The sequence below is a fragment of the Coregonus lavaretus genome (genome assembly GCF_964263955.1).
Source record: "Coregonus lavaretus genome assembly, chromosome: 30".
Taxonomy (NCBI): Eukaryota; Metazoa; Chordata; class Actinopteri; order Salmoniformes; family Salmonidae; genus Coregonus; species Coregonus lavaretus.
The window spans coordinates 33964841-33985069 of NC_140017.1; the positions used below are offsets into that span (position 1 = coordinate 33964841).

Sequence of the window (20229 nt, forward strand, 5' to 3'; positions counted from 1 at the left end):
TGTCTTCCTGTCTTTGTGTCGTTATATCTCTCCGGTTGCTCTTAGTTTTTCTGTCTGTTCATGTCTCTCCTCCTTTTGTCTGAACTCAAAAGTCCTACATTAACGAATCTTATCGTTTTCAAATCTGACTACAGTCAGGGCTCAAGACACATTTCGTTTTTCTTTTTCTCAGCCGTTGGCATTTTGTACTGGAGTCAGTAGGGAAGTCTGGTTAAATGTAATCTCTATCGAAATTCCCTCCCTGGACTCAGCAGGGTGACCCCTTGACTTAACATGCTGACTTAACACATCAAGGCCAAGACTCAACACAGAGAGAGTGACTTAACGCTCCCGTGGGTTGGTCTTTCCCAGTTTCCCCGCTTGCATTTCTCATTCACAACGAGAGGCGGAGCGCTCTGAAAAGAGCACAGCATTCTGGGACTTGTCATGGTTGTCCTGGCTGTAAGAAGGTTCAGTGAATGGGGATTTTTGTTGTAATATTTGCTATAATTTTTTGGCTTGCCCAACCTCTTTGTAAAGGTTATCGGAGTATGTGTGTGTGTATGTATTCCGGTATCCCACTGTGTGTGTGGTGTCTGCGCTGTGTCGATAACACAATGACATTTCCCTGAGTTTTCCTAGAGGTGTGTGTGTGTGTTTGTGATTTTCCTGTTGTGTGTTTTGTGTGTGACTGTGTGTGTCAGTGTGATTTCCCAGTTGCGTGAGCTTTTGTGTGTGTGTGTGCCGTGTGATTTCCTAGAGGTGTGTGTGTTTGTGTTTAGGCTGGCAAGCTCTCATCAACCACAGGCCAACTATCCCTGGCAGCACCGCCAAAGCTCAAACAATGCACACACTAATCTCCATGGCACTGAACACATTCCTGTGTGTGTGATGGAGAGTGATCGTGTGTAATGAGTGTGTGTGTAATGAGTGCAAGTGTGTGAGTGATGGAGAGTGTAAGTGATGGAGAGTGTGAGTGATGGAGTGTGTGTGTGATGGAGTGTGAGTGTGTGTGTTTGATGGAGTGTGTGTTTGATGGAGTGTGAGTGTATGTGTGTGTGTGTGATGGAGTGTGAATGTGTGTGTGATGGAGTGTGAGTGTGATGGAGTGTGAGTGTATGTGTGTGATGGAGTGTGAGTGTGTGTGTTTGATGGAGTGTGTGTTTGATGGAGTGTGAGTGTATGTGTGTGTGTGTGATGGAGTGTGAATGGGTGTGTGAGTGTGATGGAGTGTGAGTGTGAGTGTGTGTGATGGAGTGTGAGTGTGTGTGATGGAGTGTGAGTGTGTGCGTGTGATGGAGTGTGAGTGTGATGGAGTGTGAGTGTGTGATGGAGTGTGAGTGTGTGTGATGGAGTGTGAATGTGTGTTTGTGATGGAGGGTGAATGTGAGTGTGATGGAGTGTGTGTGTGAGTGTGATGGAGTGTGTCTGTGTGTTTGTGTGTGTGTGTGTGATGGAGTGTGTGTGTGTGTATGTGTGATGGAGTGTGAGTGTGTGTGTGATGGAGTGTGTGTGTGATGGAGTGTGTGTGTGTGATGGAGTGGGTGTGTGATGGAGTGTGAGTGTGATGGAGTGTGTGTGTGTGTGTAATGAGTGTGAGTGTAAATGTGCGTGTGATGGAGTGTGAGTGTGTGTGTGTGTGATGGAGTGTGTGTGATGGAGTGTGAGTGTGATGGAGTTTGTGTGTGATGGAGTGTGAGCGTGAATGTGCGTGTGATGGAGAGTGAGTGTATGTGTGATGGAGTGTGTGTGAGTGTGATGGAGTGTGTGTGTGATGGAGTGTGAGTGTGAATGTGCGTGTGATGGAGTGTGTGTGTGATGGAGTGTGAGTGAATGTGTGAGTGTGTGTGTGATGGAGTGTGAGTGTGATGGAATGTGTGTGTGTGTGTGTGTGTGATGGAATGTGAGTGTGTGTTTGATGGAGTGTGAGTGTGATCTGAATCTTCTGTGATGGTCTGAATGCTTTGTTCAATTATAGCACCACCCCTGTATGCAGAATACTTCATTTAACACACACTTTCCCCCTTTACTAGCCCTGACTCTGCTGATCGCTATTTTATTGAAGAATAATGTACTTACTATGACTGTGATGTGTGGTTGTCCCACCTAGCTATCTTAAGTTGAATGCACTAACTGTAAGTCTCTCTGGATAAGAGTGTCTGCTGAATGACTCAAATGTACATTTACTTAATTTACTATTTTCATTTTTTCTCTCCTTTGTCTCTTTTCTCTCTCTCCCTCTCTCTCTCTTCATCAGGTTTTGCCTGTAGTTGCAGTCTCCAGTACACTGGGGGGCGCTGTGAGACAGAGATCACGGCGTGCGTTCCCAACCCCTGCCACAACAGCGCCGTGTGCAAAGCCATCGGCAGCGCTTTCCTCTGCAGCTGCAGGAGCGGTTTCAAGGGCACCACGTGAGTTACTATCAAACTAATGACCACACTGTAAACATACAGTATACACGCCAACACACTCCTGTCCTGAACACACACCCATGGAGTTGACTATCTCAGACACACAGAATATGACAGACACAACCACACCCTTTAACACACACACACACAGAGAGACACATAAACACCCACCTTTTAAATGACCTGTTTGTTTTAACGGGTTCAGCTTCCTACTGGCCCAAGTAGTGGATATAATATAAGGGATGTCATAAATAACGTCACTGTAAATGCAATGCCTCGTAATTTCCACTAGGTGGCAGTATAAACCAGCTCTTCTCTACAGTTATAGGCAGATGAGTAGAAGAGGCAGAGCCCCCAAGCTGCCTGCAGCCTGTAAGATTCATTCAAAGAGTTGAAAGAGAAAAAATATATGACATTTAATTCTGCTTGTCTCCTTCTCTCCAGGGGTTTAGGGGTGTTCCACTGTGTTACATTAGAATATATTATGCCTCAGAAATCAAGGCTACAGGCAGTCGATCAATCAATCAAATGTATTTATAAAGCCCTTTTTACATCAGCAGATGTCACAAAGTCCTATATAGAAACCCTGCCTAAAACCCCAAACAGCAAGCAATGCACATTTAGAAGCACGGTGGCTAGGAAAAACTCCCTAGAAAGGAAGAAACCTAGGAAGAAACCTAGAGAGGAACCAGGCTCTGAGGGGTGGCCAGTCCCGTTCTGGCTGTGCCGGGTGGAGATTATAACAGTACATGGCCATTAAGGCCAGATTTTTATTCAAGATGTTCAAACGTTCATAGATGACCAGCAGGGTCAAATAATAATCACAGTGGTTGTAGAGGTTGCAACAGGTCAGTACATCAGGAGTAAATGTCACTTGGCTTTTCATAGCCGGGCATTTAGAGGTTGAAATAGCAGGTGCAGCAAAGTCACAAGGTCACTAATTCAAAATCAAATCAAATGTTATTTGCCACATGCGCCGAATACAACAAGTGTAGAACTTACAGTGAAATGCTTACTTACAAGCCCTTAACCAACAAGGAAGTTTTAAGAAAAATAAGTGTTAAGTAAAAAATAGATAAGTAAAAAATAACAATTAACAAATAATTAAAGAGCAGCAGTAAAATAAAATAACAGTAGCGAGGCTATATACAGGGGTTACCGGTACAGAGTCAATGTGCAGGGGTACAGGTTAGTCGAGGTAATTTAGGTAATATGTACATGTGGGCAGGGTGTAATAACACTTATACACTTTTCTTACTCGCTGAAACACGCACGCGCACACCAGCAGCTTGTGTTCCATCATCGAAGCCATTTTAATTTCAGATGAGAAAGATCAGGAAAGTCAACCTCGGCATGTTCGTTATTTGATAGGGAACATAGGAGACTAGGGTTGTTTTTCAACATGCATACTACTGTGCTCCACACTCTCATGCTCCGAGTGCGTTCTCCGACCACGTTCTCCTGAGTACGTCCTTGTGAGGATGAGAGTGTGGAGAACGGATAAAACAATACATTTGAGAAGCACTCGCACTCCCCTTACTGTATTACCTCACACTTCACCCCCCCGTTCACTGAACCTTCTTCCAGCCAGGACAATGGCAACAATAGAGACGAAACAAGATACAGTTGTAGTCGGAAGTTTACATACACTTAGGTTGGAGTCATTAAAACTCGTTTTTCAACCACTCCACAAATTTCTTGTTAACAAACTATAGTTTTGGCAAGTCGGTTAGGACATCTACTTTGTGCATGACACAAGTCATTTTTCCAACAATTGTTTACAGACAGATTATTTCACTTATAATTCACTGTATCACAATTCCAGTGGGTCAGACGTGTACATACACTAAGTTGACTGTGCCTTTAATGATGTAATGGCTTTAGAAGCTTCTGATAGGCTAATTTACATAATTTGAGTCAATTGGAGGTGTACCTGTGGATGTATTTCAAGGCCTACTCAGTGCCTCTTTGCTTGACATCATGGGAAAATCAAAAGAAATCAGCCAAGACCTCAGAAAAAAAACTGTAGACCTCCACAAGTCTGGTTCATCCTTGGGAGCAATTTCCAAATGCCTGAAGGTACCACGTTCATCTGTACAAACAATAGTATGCAAGTATAAACACCATGGGACCACGCAGCCGTCATACCGCTCAGGAAGGAGACGCGTTCTGTCTCCTAGAGATGAACGTACTTTGGTGCGAAAAGTGCAAATCAATCCCAGAACAACAGCAAAGGTCCTTGTGAAGAAGCTGGAGGAAACAGGTAAAAAGTATCTATATCCACAGTAAAAACGAGTCCTATATCGACATAACCTGAAAGGCCGCTCAGCAAGGAAGAAGCCACTCTCCAAAACTGCCATAAAAAAGCCAGACTACGGTTTGCAACTGCACATGGGGACAAAGATCGTACTTTTTGGAGAAATGTCCTCTGGTCTGATGAAACAAAAATAGAACTGTTTGGCCATAATGACCATCGTTATGTTTGGAGGAAAAATGGGTATGCTTGCAAGCCGAAGAACACCATCCCAACCGTGAAGCACGGGGGTGGCAGCATCATGCTGTGGGGGTGCTTTGCTGCAGGAGGGACTGGTGCACTTCACAAAATAGATGGCATCATGAGGAAGGAAAATTATGTGGATATATTGAAGCAACATTTCAAGACATCAGTCAGGAAGTTAAAGCTTGGGCGCAAATGGGTCTTCCAAATGGACAATGACCCCAAGCATACTTCCAAAGTTGTGGCAAAATGGCTTAAGGACAACAAAGTCAAGGTATTGGAGTGGCCATCACAAAGCCCTGACCTCAATCCTATAGAAAAGTTGTGGGCAGAACTGAAAAAGCGTGTGCGAGCAAAGCCCTGACCCACTTTGAATGTGATGAAAGAAATAAAAGCTGAAATAAATCATTATCTCTACTATTATTCGGACATTTCACATTCTTAAAATAAAGTGGTGATCCTAACTGACCTAAGACAGGGAATTTTTACTAGGATTAAATGTCAGGAATTGTGAAAAACAGAGTTTAAATGTATTTGGCTAAGGTGTATGTAAACTTCCGACTTCAACTGAATTAAATGACCCACAAATTATCTGTAAGAGTTTTTAAAGTGCCAACTGAAGTGACAAAGGTTCAGATCTATTGATACCTACATCAAGGATTGTTTTTGGAGTATATAGAGGCAACTGTAAGTCGGACTATCCAAACTGATTACCAAACAAAGTTTTAACAACCCCTCTTTCTCCCCTCATCCCTCTCTCGTCTTCCTTCTCTCACTCCCCTCCTCCGTTCACCCTCTCCAGGTGCGAGGAGGACTTAAATGAGTGTGAGCGGAGCGGAGCCACGGGCGGCGCGGCAGAATGTGAGAACGGCGGTTTGTGTGTCAACACGCACGGCTCATTCTACTGTAACTGCACGGCAGGCTTCGTGGGCCAGCGCTGCGGTCTGCGGCCCGTGGTGGTACCAGACATGCAGGCTGGACACGCCGTGGTGGGGAAAGAAGAACTGATCGGCATTGCTGTCGTCCTCTTCGTCATCGTCACCCTCATCATCCTCTTCATCGCCTTCCGCAAGAAGGTATTTGTATTGTGTTGTTTAATTATTCTCATGTGTTTTTATTTTTACGATGAAATGTGTAAGTTTTATCAAATAATTCAGACTTCATTGCTTTTACAGATGTAGGATCTTAATTTGATCACCCTGTGCTGCGATGCAGTACATTTAAAACTTGTATTGTATTTGAGGTTTAAAAAGGCTTCTGAAGTTTCTAATTTCCACAGAAATGTCAGACTTGAATTTCCCTTAAGAGAAATGTATCAACCCCTACAAAAATGTCCATGAATTATAATCCACATAAAACGTCACATTTCCTGTTGCTGCAGGATTATTTTTCTACCACAGAAACTGGTTTAAGATCCTATATCTGTAATTTTACAAGAAATACAATAAAAACATTTTGGCTCCAGGTGTTCCAGAAGAACTACTCCCGTAACAACTTGACACTGGTCCAAGATCCAGCAACAGCAGCTCTGTTAAACAAGGCCAACGGGGTTCAGTTCAAGACCCTGCGCTGCACGCCAGGAGACCCCTTGAACCTGTACGCCGAAGCGGGGCTCTGTGCCACGGTGATAGGGGGCGGAGCTGGGATGCTCGGCCCACCTCAGGTGCCTGTGAGGCCCATGGCGTACACGCCCTGTTTCCAAGGCGAGCCGCGGTCCACGCTGGAGAAGATGGCGGACGGGAGAGGCGTGGAACACACTGAGATGAGCACCTTCCACCCAGAGTCTCCCAGGATTCTGGGAGGCACAACGCGGAGGGGGGTGGTGGTGTGTAGCGTGGCGCCCAACCTGCCACCTGTCTCGCCCTGTCGTTCCGACTGTGACTCCATCCACAAGAGCCCCTGGGACTGCGATGAGGGTCAGTGTGTGTGCGTGGCTGGCATAGTTATGTGTTAGTGTGATGAATTTGAATATGTTTGTGTGTGGTACAGTCTTTGTTCATACGTGTTTGTTTTTGTGAGTGTCTTGTGTGCATTCACGCATACTGTACAGTCGTGGTCAAAAGTTTTGAGAATTACACAAATATTAATTTTCACAAAGTCTGCTGCCTCAGTTATGATGGCAATTTGCATATGCTCCAGAATGTTATGAAGAGTGATCAGATGAATTGCAATTAATTGCAAAGTCCCTCTTTGCCATGAAAATGAACTTAATCCCCCCCAAAAACATTTCCACTGCATTTCAGCCCTTCCACAAAAGGACCAGCTGACATCATGTCACTGATTCTCTCGTTAACACAGGTGAGAGTGTTGACTAGGACAAAGCTGGAGATCACTCTGTCATGCTGATTGAGTTAGAATAACAGACTGGAAGCTTTAAAAGGAGGGTGATGCTTGAAATCATTGTTCTTCCTCTGTTAACCATGGTTACCTGCAAGGAAACACGTGCCGTCATCATTGCTTTGCACAAAAAGGGCTTCACAGGCAAGGATATTGCTGCTAGTAAGATTGCACCTAAATCCACCATTTATCGGATCATCAAGAACTTCAAGGAGAGAGGTTCAATTGTTGTGAAGAAGGCTTCAGGGCGCCCAAGAAAGTCCAACAAGCGCCAGGACCGTCTCCTAAAGTTGATTCAGCTGCGGGATCGGGGCACCACCAGTGCAGAGCTTGCTCAGGAATGGCAGCAGGCAGGTGTGAGTGCATCTTCACACACAGTGAGGCGAAGACTTTTGGAGGATGGCCTGGTGTCAAGAAGGGAAGCCACTTCTCCCCAGGAAAAACATCAGGGACAGACTGATATTCTGCAAAAGGTACAGGGATTGGACTGCTGAGGACTGGGGTAAAGTCATTTTCTCTGATGAATCCCCTTTCCGATTGTTTCGGGCATCCGGAAAAAAGCTTGTCCGGAGAAGACAAGGTGAGCGCTACTATCAGTCCTGTGTCATGCCAACAGTAAAGCATCCTGAGACCATTCATGTGTGGGGTTGGTTCTCAGCCAAGGGAGTGGGCTCTCTCACAATTTTGCCTAAGAACACAGCCATGAATAAAGAATGGTACCAACACATCCTCCGAGAGGAACTTCTCCCAACCATCCAAGAACAGTTTGGTGACGAACAATGCCTTTTCCAGCATAATGGAGCACCTTGCCATAAGGCAAACGTGATAACTAAGTGGCTCGGGGAACAAAACATCGACATTTTGGGTCCATGGCCAGGAAACTCCCCAGACCTGAATCCCATTGAGAACTTGTGGTCGATCCTCAAGAGGCAGGAGGACAAAGAAAAACCCACAAATTCTGACAAACTCCAAGCATTGATTATGCAAGAATGGGCTGCCATCAGTCAGGATGTGGCCCAGAAGGTAATTGACAGCATGCCAGGGCGGATTGCAGAGTTCTTGAAAAAGAAGGGCCAACACTGCAAATATTGACTCTTTGCATAAACTTAATGTAATTGTCAATAAAAGCCTTTGACACTTATGGAATGCTTGTAATTATACTTCAGTATACCATAGTAACATCTGACAAAAATATCTAAAAACACTGAAGCAGCAAACTTTGTGAAGACCAATACTTGTGTCATTCTTAACTTTTGACCACGACTGTATATTCAAATGTATGTTTGTGTGATTGAGTATCCCTCTTTTCCAGGAACCCTTGAGGGGGGAGTGCGTTGTTTGTTCAATTTCCATATTCATATTACACACAACTACACTCAGAGAGTATCACGTTCAGTTTATCAAGACCATCCTAATTATGAGCTGGCTTTGATTCCCAAATCCAAAGTGTGTGTGTGTGGTACCTCTAGCTCTCCTTGCCCGCATTGTTGTCACTGGAGCCGAAGTGTGTGTGTGTGATTTGTGCCACAACAAAGACAGCCCTAGTACTAACGAGCCTGTTTTCTTCTTCTGTGACTAACCTCGCAGAGGGCCAACTCTCCCTGGCCTGCTCCCACCGCCGTCCTAACCTCTGACACCCTGACCTCTAACCTCTGACCTCTCCCTGCAGGTAAAATGGTAGATATGGGTGAAGAGATGACCTGTTTCTCAGGGAGCAACAAGGGCAGCAACTCTGAGGTCCAATCACTGAGCTCCTTCCAGTCCGACTCCTGCGATGACAACGGTAAAACACGCCCCTCCTTTCTCGTGCCTCTTTCTGGCCACAACCATAACGACAGTGAGCTAGTCTGCCATCCAGTTCGATAGCAACCCTTAACTTAGTCCTGTCTTCCCCTAACCCCCTATCATAACCCTTTGCTGTCGGCAGATTCAGAGGAACCAGATACTGTATGTGAAAGCAATATGGCTGAAGCTCCCTAAAGCAAATCGGATGAGGTGACGCCGTCACCATATTGCGTCAATAACAGTTCATTTAGATCAGCAAACACCGAAGAGATAGGGGACTAGGGGAGGAGTCGGGGGTGGTTTGATGTTAGAGCATTAAAAGAGATGCTGTGATTAACAATAACTATGGGAACCCTGGAGTGTTTATTGTTTCCTAAAGCCCTCTCTCCTAAAGCCCTCTCTCCTAAAGCCCTCTCTCCTAAAGCCCTCTCTCCTAAAGCCCTCTCTCCAACAGATACATTTACTCCTGCTGTGTTATAAAAGTGTTTCAGGAAAACTATTTGTTATCCAGTGTGTTAGTTTGTTTTTCCTCAAATCATGGTGATTTATTGTTTGATTTATGTGTTTCATATAATTTGTTCATGTTTGGAAGTTTTTTTCTTATTTTCTTATTTCTTTCTTTCTTTATTGAACCTTTATTTAACTAGGCAAGTCAGTTAAGAACAAATTTTTATTTACAATGACGGCCTACAAAAAGCCAAAAGGCCTCCTGTGGAGACGGGGGATAAAAAATAAAATAAAAAATATAGGACAAAACACATAAAGACAAGAGAGACACCACAACACTACATAAAGAGATACAACACTACATAAAGAGAGACACCACAACACTACATAAAGAGAGACACCACAACACTACATAAAGAGAGACACCACAACACTACATAAAGAGAGACACCACAACACTACATAAAGAGAGACACCACAACACTACATAAAGAGAGACCTAAGATAACAACATAGCATGGCAGCAACACAACATGGTAGCAGCACAAAACATGGTACAAACAGTTTTGGGCACAGACAACAGCACAAAGGGCAAGAAGGTAGAGACAACAATACATCACGCGAAGCAGCCACAACTGTCAGTAAGAGTGTCAACGATTGAGTCTTTGAATGAAGAGATGGAGATTAAACTGTCCAGTGATTAATCCATTGATTTTAATCCAGTGAATTTCCACACCTGTCAGATTGTTGTTTTAATTTGGAAGTGACAGTATGCACACAGACAGACAGACAGCTGTGTTATGTTGTGTTGACTTGTCATCGTTTCATCATCACGAATTCAAGCATGTCTTTCTATGGTTGTAGTCGTTGATACTGCAGCTCTAATTGTTGGCAGAAGCCAGTTCAGGTTTTAGGTGGTTGTTTATGTGTTGTGTTTTTTGTTTTTTTTTGTTATGTAACTTGTGCTGTGTTGTTGTGGACTTTGTGGCGTTTTGGTATTGGAAAAAAGTCCGTAGTAGTTATTTTTACTTTGAGAGTTAGCCTATAGATCGTCGTTTCTGGATAAACATGGTTCACTCAGATCATTCTGCATAAATCACTGATATCACCATGGTGAATCTACATAATCATAGTGTGTTGCTACTATGTACTACACTACATAACTGACATGCAATGTTGACATATCAACATTGATGCTTCATTCATTCATAATTAATGGAACTGCTTTACTGTCAGTCAAGATGATCACATTTCACATAATATCTGACTGTGATGCTAGCCAATCAGGCCACAGAACAATTTGAAGCGGACCAATCAGTTCGGACGACCGCTCCAGTGGATGTGATGTGATTGGATGTCATTATTATGTTCATTCCATTTTCTTTCTCGATTTGGTTGTTGTTTTTGTAATTATCTGATTTTCATTGAATGTCTTCAAAACATAATTTAACAGTCTAGCTCTCGTCTCTCTGAGTTCTCCTATGGGGACAGCCGAAAACTCCTTTTAGGTACTAGATAGCTCCTTTTTTTCTAAGAGTGTAGGTCTTCTAAGTCTGGTTCCATGTGTAGCTTTTGATCAGACACCTCCCATGTTACACACCTCTAGTGTTGATCCCATCTTCAGCCAATAGTAGCTCTGCTTCCTGGGAGCCTGTTGTCAACTTCCTGTGTCTCAAACCGTGTCTCCTCCCTCTGCTTCTCTTCAACAAGCCTCCATAGTGACTGTCATTCGACTGGTCAATGATGCAGTCGACACTATTGAAAACGAAGGTACCGTGTCTCATCCACCCTTCTCTCTCTCTATCCTTCTGACGTTCTCTTTACTTCTCCCGGTACTTATCTCTCTCTCTATGAGATGCCATGCCAGTGTTATCCATGACAATACCATAACTGTGCCGTTGTTTGAAGATCATGTACTTCAGCTATGATGTAAAATACATGGCTTGTATGTAATGTAAACTCAATGTACACACACATACTGTAGGCTTTATATTTTCAGTACACATCAAGTACCTAGCTTACATGGAACCCATGTGTTGAGGTGTCAAGCCTCAACACACACACACACACACACACACACACATACACACACACACACATCAGGGGTTCATGGGGGGGCTGACAAAAAGGCAGTGGTGGAAAAAGTACCCAATTGTCATACTTGAGTAAAAGTAAAGATACCTTAATAGAAAATGACTCAAGTAAAAGTGAAAGTCACCAGTAAAATACTACTTGAGTAAAAGTTTTTAAGTATTTGGTTTAAAATATACTAAAATATCAAAAGTAAATGTAATTGCAAAAATATACTTAAGTATCAAAAGTAAAAGTATAAATCATTTCAAATTGCTTATATTAATTAAGCAAACCTGACGGCAACATTTTCTTGTTTTTTTATTTATTTACAGATAGCCAGGGGCACACTACAACACGCAGACATCATTTACAAATGAAGCATTTGTGTTTAGTGAGTCCGTCAGATCAGAGGCAGTAGGGATGACCAGGGATGTTCTCTTAATAAGTGTGTGAATATAACCATTTTTTGTCCTGCTAAGCATTCAAAATGAGTACTTTTGGGTGTCAGGGAAAATTTATGGAGTAAAAAGTACATTATTTTCTTTAGGAATGTAGTGAAGTAAAAGTAGTGAAAAAATATAAATAGTAAAGTACAGATACCCCCAAAAAACTACTTAAGTAGTACTTTAAAGTATTTTTACTTAAGTACTTTACACCACTGCAAAAAGTTCAAGGCTGAATCAGTGTTACTCACAACATGTGCATTGACATATTCCGCATACATAAATAAACTGACATATTCCACATACATAAATAAACTGACATATTACACATACATAAATAAACTGACATATTACACGTACATATATAAACTGACATATTACACGTACATAAATAAACTGACATATTATAAATACATTGATATATTACACATTCAGGTGGATGGGAGGAGTAGTGAGAGATTGAGGGAGATAGATAAAAGCCCTCCCCCCAAGTCTCAGATGGTCCGTTCTTAAGCCTCGCAAACACACGCTAAAGCTCTCTCTTCTCCTGTTCTCCCACCTGACAGTGTCAGTCATGGATCAAGGTCAGAGCTACAACAGAGGTGATCCACACCATTCTCTTCATCTCTCTCACTCCCTTTACTTCTCTTGCCCTCTTAATCTCCCTCTCCCTCTCTCACTCTCCCTCTCTCACTCTCCCTCTCGCTCACCCTCTTCTCATTCTCCGTCGCAGCTCACTGTATTTGTGTGATTTGTTGCTCCTAGCCCCCTGCCAACACACACACAACCCAGCATGCGTTATCCCCCAGGCACAGTGTTGTTGTGCTGACTGAGCAGCCCTGATGCAACCTTGGAACGTTGCCTGGGTGGAGAGGCTTCGCTCATCTCCCATGACAACCACTCACTCTCCAACGCGCCTCGTGGCCGTTCCTCCTCAGTTTGGCCAATTTTCGCTTTTATTTGCTGTCACCTGCTGCCTGTGACATGTGATGTTTGATCCTCTCACTGCATTGCATTTGCATCCCACCTCCGAGCGTGTTGTTTCGTTTTTACTCCATTTGACTGATGTTACTGCTTTTAATTTGACTGATGTTACTGCTGATGTTACTGCTTTTAATGAGTTTGTCCTTGCTGACGTTGCTTTGTTGAGATTTGTTGTTTGAAGCTTTTCTTGAACCTGTCAGGATGGATTTAACTTTTTAGTGCTTCTCACTTTGGTTTTATAATTTCCTTTGATGCATGTACTGTCTGTCTGTCTTACTGTCTGTCTGTCTGTCTTTCCGTTCTTTGTTTTTGTTTTGTATTTTACAGTTTAATGCTTTGTGAAATGTTCCCTTGTTAACATGTGGAAGTATGTCAAGCTGTGATGTGATTGTTGACGTTGAATGATCCCATCGGTCAGTAACCTCTGACCTCTCACCATGGCTTGGCTGTTCCGAAGTGCCACCCTTACTCCTTCTGAACCCTGACATGATGTGACCTTTTGACCTGTGACCACTGACCTGACATTCCCAGGCCTCCCTCCTGCATGTTGTGGTTGACGTCTAACTGTGTTTTTGTTGTCTACAAGCATGCCCGATGGACCTCTGCAGACAGACTGTAGTTGTCCACTAACATGCCTGATGGACCTGCAGATTGTAACTGTCCATCGGGCATGTTGGCAGAGATTGTGTCTGCTAAATGTGATCTAACTCTGTCTCTCCCTCTTCCAGCATATCACTGGGACACGTCTGACTGGATGCCCAACTCAAGGCTGCCCGACATCGAGGAGGTGCCCAGTTACGAGGCCAGAGGCCTGGGGGGCCACGGAGACATGGTTGCCTCAGCCTCCCGACTGGGGGGCAGCTCTCGCCTGGGGGGCAGCACCCGGGAACTGGAGTCAGACTACTACCTCGGGGGCTACGACATCGACAGTGACTTCCCCCCTCCTCATGAGGAGGAGTTCCTGACCCAGGACCAGCTCCCTCCTCCCCTCCCCACTCCCCTGGAGGAGTACCAGGAGCACCCCTACGACACCTTGCCCGCCACCCAGCCTGCCTCCAAGGAGAGCACCCTGAGTGGGAGTGTTAGTGGCAGCACCGGACGCCACAGGTCCCCCCGCCCACACTTCCACCCCAGCCAATACCTGCCCCCACACCAGCTGCCTTTGGGGGAGGCGGGGCAAGGCGGGCCAGGAGGGGAGGAGTTCAGCACTTTTGTGGGTGGGGCGATCACGGCGGGAGGCGGGGACATGGATGATAATGTGTCGCTGAATATGAGGTTGTCGGTGGACGCGTCATCAGCCTCGGACGTGTCGGCGCCCTGTGGCTTTGACGACTCGGAGGCGGGCGGTAGTGACTTTGACAGTATGGATGAGCTCCACCAGAGGGGGACACACACCGTAGAGATGCAGCAACAGACTGAGGTCTGACTGGGCCCCACCGTGGGGTCAAGGAGAGTGGCTAGGGGACGGGGTGGGCAGGAGAGCAGGACAGAGACTGCTGGGGTAGGAAGTGGACGAGCTGTGGATGCTGTGTCGAGCTGTGCAGATTCCTCTGGATTGAGTAATGAAAAATGGAGGTCCTCGCTCAGAGGGGAATGATTGGTGTTTAATGGACACACTGCTAGCTAGTGGCTACATCATCAAAACAGTACACACCCTAACCCTTCAACCACTGCCATTGCAAACACTAACCTTAAACCACTTCACCCATTGCAGGCTTTATCCTTAAACCACTTTTCCTCATTTCAAGCCACTACCATTAACCATGACCCTTTAGCCACTACCCTTAAGCTAATACCAAGCCACACGCAATGAAAAGCAATGTGTTTTGGAACATTAGTACCTAAAGCTGGCCATCATCATAGCCACTACCCTAGAGTGTTATACTCTTCCATAGCGAGGAACAGGGAGCCTACCAGATATGTTGAGTAAGTATGAAAACAGGGTAAGAATGTGAATAAGAAAGATTAAGTTGAAAAACATACAAACTTTTAAGAGACAAGTGCAGAGAAAATGGATGAGCAAGTGCAGAGAAAATGGATGAGCTAGTGCAGAGAAAATGGATGAGCAAGTGCAGAGAAAATGGATGAGTTAGTGCAGAGAAAATGGATGAGTTAGTGCAGAGAAAATGGATGAGCTAGTGCAGAGAAAATGGATGAGTTAGTGCAGAGAAAATGGATGAGCTAGTGCAGAGAAAATGGATGAGCTAGTGCAGAGAAAATGGATGAGCTAGTGCAGAGAAAATGGATGAGCTAGTGCAGAGAAAATGGATGAGTTAGTGCAGAGAAAATGGATGAGTTAGTGAATAAAGAAAAGGTGAAGAATGTTTGGGGAAAAGAAAAGAAGACAGTATTGTAATTGAACGGTCAGTACTGTGATATGGCCTTCTCTTTCTGCTCAAAGCAGATGTGATTGTTTTTAACTGCACACAGCTCCCCTGTCCCACCTCTCACTATACCTGCTCACCCACAGAGGCCCAAAGGACTTCTCACTAACCAGGATTCAGGGGGGACAGAATTTAGCCTGTACAGAATTTGTGAAATAGAAATTAAAGAAGTTGGCCTCCCGAGTGCCGCAGCGGTCTAAGGCAATGCATCGCAGTGCTTTAGGCATCAATACAGACCCGGGTTCAATCCCAGGCTGTGTCACAGCTGGCCGTGGCCGGGAGACCCATGAGGCGGCACACAATTGGCCCAGTGTCGTCCGGGTTAGGGGAGGGTTTGGCCGGCCGGGATGTCCTTGTCCCATTGCGCTCTAGCGACTCCTTGTGGCGGGCCGGGCGCCTGCAAGCTGACTTCGGTCGGCAGTTGTACAGTTTCCTCCAAAACATTGGTGCAGCTGGCTTCCAGGTTAAGTGAGCATTGTGTCAAGAAGCAGTGCGGCTTGGCAGGGTCGTGTTTCAGAGAACGCATAGCTCTCGACCTTTGCCTCTCCGAAGTCCGTACAGGAGTTGCAGCGATGGGACAAGACTGTAACTACCAATTGGATATCACTAAATTGGGGTAAAGGTTTTTAAAATTTTTATGTGAAGAATATTTTGTATTTATTATTATCCACTCTAAGAATGCCATTTGGATTGATGTGAAATATGTTTCTTATTACCCTTAGTCCAGACCTCCTCCCCTGAAATCAGGCCTGTGACGCCATGAGGGTTTAGCCATGCATCTGTCCCACCACATGCTAAACGGCTATCTTGCCTCTCTCCTTTTGGGCCAAGTCATTTTGCTTTAATGATGATATATGATCTTTATTGTTTTGCACTAGTATCTTTAGATTTTTGGTTTTGATGATTATTACATGAAACGTGCTATATTATTGAAATCCTCCAAAGGACATTATGATGATATGTAATTCTGGACCAGTTACATTAGTATAATAAGCATTGAGGAATTTTTGTGTTTTCACTAAAGTCCCTGATTTTCAAATAGATGTTGAAAATTGACAATTTACATTGAGTTTGCTTGAGCTATTACATTACCCAGCATGCAACTCAATATTTTATTTCCCCTCCTTGTTCTCCTTCTGTCCCATGTTTTACACTGAGCAGGGTTCATAGAGTCACTCCAGTATTTCCCGAAGCCATAACAGCAATAGACTGACTGGTGGATGAGGAGTAGGGTCTGTGCACAATGCAAATGCATTCTGGGAAAATAATATAATAATGTAGCATCCCATACCGTCACAGCGGCCAGACAGCGTTGCATCATGAGTCTTGTCAGTTGCTGTGTTCCATTTTGGTTCCGTCCGCTTAAAAAATGATATAAACAACGGTCACTAACAATGGCTTTATTCTACACACATCTGGATCACTCCAGGACAGAAGGACAGATAACAAAACAGATGAGTGTCGGATTGGACTTGGAGATGTATTGGACTTGGAGTTGTATTGGAGTTGTATTGGACTTGGAGTTGTATTGGAGTTGGAGTTGTATTGGAGTTGTATTGGACTTGGAGTTGTATTGGACTTGGAGTTGTATTGTAATATAATATGCCTGATCCAGTCGGGCAAGATTTTTTTGTAAAAGATGTACGTTTATGTTAAAATCTTTGTACAGTGTACATAGATAGCTAGGTTGTTAAAATGCTGATTTTGTAGATATTGAATTGCAATCCTGACTGTCTTTCTTTGAGTTTCTTGTTTTTGTTCGATGTGAATGTGGACAATAAGAGACCATGAGAAATCAATCATCTCCCCTCCTCTGTTGGCCTTTTGCCTAAAGTCTTTTTTTAATTTTTTCATTAACCTTTGCTTTAAAACATAAAAAGCCATTCAATAGACTAGGTAGAACTTGCACAGTATTAAATGCACAAAACCTGCATTACATTACATCCCGGTATTTTTTTAAATTTTTTATATCTTTCTCTGGTTTCTGTTCCTTTTCAATGATTTTAGGTAGTATTAAAATATGTCTAATCTAACTGCAGCAATTGAGTGTACAAAATGAGTTATTTTTTAACTGCTTTTTTGTTTTTTAAATCAATGCTAAAAATAAAAAGGTTCTTGATCAAACAAAGACTCAATTCTTTCTTAATGCAATGTAAAAGGTTTTCCTAAGATGTTACAGAATGGACTAAACTTGGTTAACTGTAAAAGGTTTGCCTATGATGTTACAGAATGGACTAAACTTGGTTAACTGTAAAAGGTTTGCCTAAGATGTTACAGAATGGACTAAACTTGGTTAACTGTAAAAGGTTTGCCTATAACGTTACAGAATGGACTAAACTTGGTTAACTGTAAAAGGTTTGCCTAAGATGTTACAGAATGGACTACATTTGGTTAACTGTAAAAGGTTTGCGAGGTAACTTGTTTGCAAGGTAACTTGGTATGATTACAGATTTATATGCAAGTATCACTTATTGCTCTAAAGCCCTGAAACTCAAATCTGGACCTCGAAGCCAGTCCCACTGCATTTTTTTATTTCCCCCCTCTAATTAAGGACTGATTTAGAACCGGGACACGAGGTGTATGCAATTAATTATCAGGTAGAACAGAAAACCAGCAGGCTCCGGTCATCATAGGGTAAGAGTTGAGTATCCCTACTCTAAAGCAGTGTGTCCCATCTCCGGTTCTCCAGTAACCCCAACAGTACATATTTATATTGTGGACCCGGACAAGCACACCTGATTCTACTTGTTAACTAATCATCAAGTCCTTGACAAGTTCAATTAGGTGTTTTTCTCCGGGGCTACAACAAAAATGTGTCATGTTGGGGTTACTCGAGGACCGGAGTTGGGACAAACTGCTCTAAAGTACCACACAAGTCAACAAGCAGGTCCATAAAAACATTAAACAGAGCTACATTGGTACACAGTACAGCACAAAAAAACAACAACATTGCAACCCAATGAACCACAGCACTACATTATGAGTAGCTATGCAAACCTTCATGTACACAGTGGCACAAAGCACAACATTTTCAGTGCTACTCTGAGCTGCATTAAGCTGTGTAAGATTTTGCTAGCGTTCCAGGCCAACTACATTGCAGATGTCGCATTCCATGAAAGAATACTATAGTTCTTAATATAGAATAAAACTGTAGTATACTGTAGAATACTTTACTACACACTGTAGTATACCTCGATCGTGTAGTGCTTAATATAGAATTTTGTAGTATACTGTAGAATACTACAGCGCTTACTATAAAATGTTGTAGTTGTGGAACACTAGATGCGTAACTTGGCTTGACTGGTGTTTAACTACAGATGTATTTCCTCAGTTAGAAGGAAAAGGCTAAGCCCAAGAGATCCATGCAAACTGTCAATTATTTATTACAAGGCATAGTGTTGTATAGCAAGCATGTGTGTGTGTGGTCTTTTGGCACTTACGCACTTACGCACAACTGGTGTACACAACACAAGAATAAAAGTTGCAAAAAAGTAAATGGAGCTGCCGACAGATGCAGGCTTGCATCAGGTGGAATGGCGCGCTTATAACTCAAGCCCGTGAAACCACAAGAGGGAGCGCAAGGCCGTGTGCAAAAGATTGTCAATCAACGATGGGCTTTTCCACAGTTGTATACTGTAGAATACTATACTACACACTAGTATTCCTTGATCATGTGTAGTACTTACTATAGAATTCTGTAGTAAACTGTAGGTGTGTCCGCAAAAACACTACCGTGACCGCAAATAAACTACAGTTTTTAAACTATAGTAATACTACAGTATTTAATATACAGTACCAGTCAAAAGTTTGGACACATCTACTCATTCCAGGGTTTTTCTTTATTTTTACTATTTTCTATATTGTAGAATAATAGTGAAGACATCAAAACTATGAAATAACACGTGGAATCATGTAGTAACCAAAAAAGTGTTAAACAAATCAAAATATATTTTATATTTGAGATTATTCAAAGTAGCCACCCTTTGCCTTGATGACTGCTTTGCACACTCTTGGCATTCTCTCAACCAGCTTCATGAGGTAGTCACCTGGAATGCATTTCAATTAACAGGTGTGTCTTGTTAAAAGTTAATTTGTGGAATTTCTTTCCTTCTTAATGCGTTTGAACCAATCAGTTGTGTTGTGACAAGGTAGGGTTGTTATACAGAAGATAGCCCTATTTCGTAAAAGACTAAGTCCATATTAAGGCAAGAACAGCTCAAATAAGCAAAGAGAAACGACAGTCCATTATTACTTTAAGACATGAAGGTCAGTCAATACGGAACATTTCAAGAACTTTGAAAGTTTCTTCAAGTGCAGTCGCAGAAACCATCAAGCGAAACCATCAAGCGCTATGATGAAACTGGCTCTCATGAGGACCTCCACAGGAAAGGAAGACCCAGAGTTACCTCTGCTGCAGAGGATAAGTTCATTAGAGTTACCAGCCTCAGAAATCGGCAATTAACTGCACCTCAGATTGCAGCCCAAATAAATGCTTCACAGAGTTCAAGTAACAGACACGTCTCAACATCAACTGTTCAGAGGAGACTGCATGAATCAGGCCTTCATGGTCGAATTGCTGCAAATAAACCACTACTAACGGACACCAATAAGAAGAAGAGACTTGCTTGGGCCAAGAAACACAAGCAATGGACATTAGACCGGTGGAAATGTGTCATTTAGTCTGGAGTCCAAATTTTTGATTTTTGGTTCCAACCGCCATGTCTTTGTGAGACATTTACATTTTAGTCATTTAGCAGACGCTCTTATCCTGAGCGACTTACAGGTAGTGAGTGCATACATTATTATTTATTTTTATTTTCTCATACTGGCCCCCCGTGGGAATCGAACCCACAACCCTGCCGTTGCAAACGCCATGCTCTACCAACTGA

The 20229-nt window shown here is 43.3% G+C and overlaps 1 protein-coding gene across 1 annotated transcript in view; it reads left to right on the forward strand.

Moving 5' to 3' along the window:
* LOC311106220 (protocadherin Fat 3-like) overlaps positions 1–17455 on the forward strand; it is a gene marked incomplete at its 5' end in the record, with an annotated part of 31047 nt that extends 13592 nt beyond the window's left edge. The window contains 7 exons of the mRNA XM_084148523.1: positions 2237–2390; positions 5690–5963; positions 6353–6809; positions 8894–9007; positions 11167–11226; positions 12539–12574; positions 13685–17455. Coding sequence (XP_084004649.1) covers positions 2237–2390; positions 5690–5963; positions 6353–6809; positions 8894–9007; positions 11167–11226; positions 12539–12574; positions 13685–14382 — 1793 coding nt within the window. The 3' untranslated portion in view covers positions 14383–17455. The remainder of the gene's footprint in view (positions 1–2236; positions 2391–5689; positions 5964–6352; positions 6810–8893; positions 9008–11166; positions 11227–12538; positions 12575–13684) is intronic.
* Between the last annotated feature and the right edge of the window lie 2774 nt (positions 17456–20229).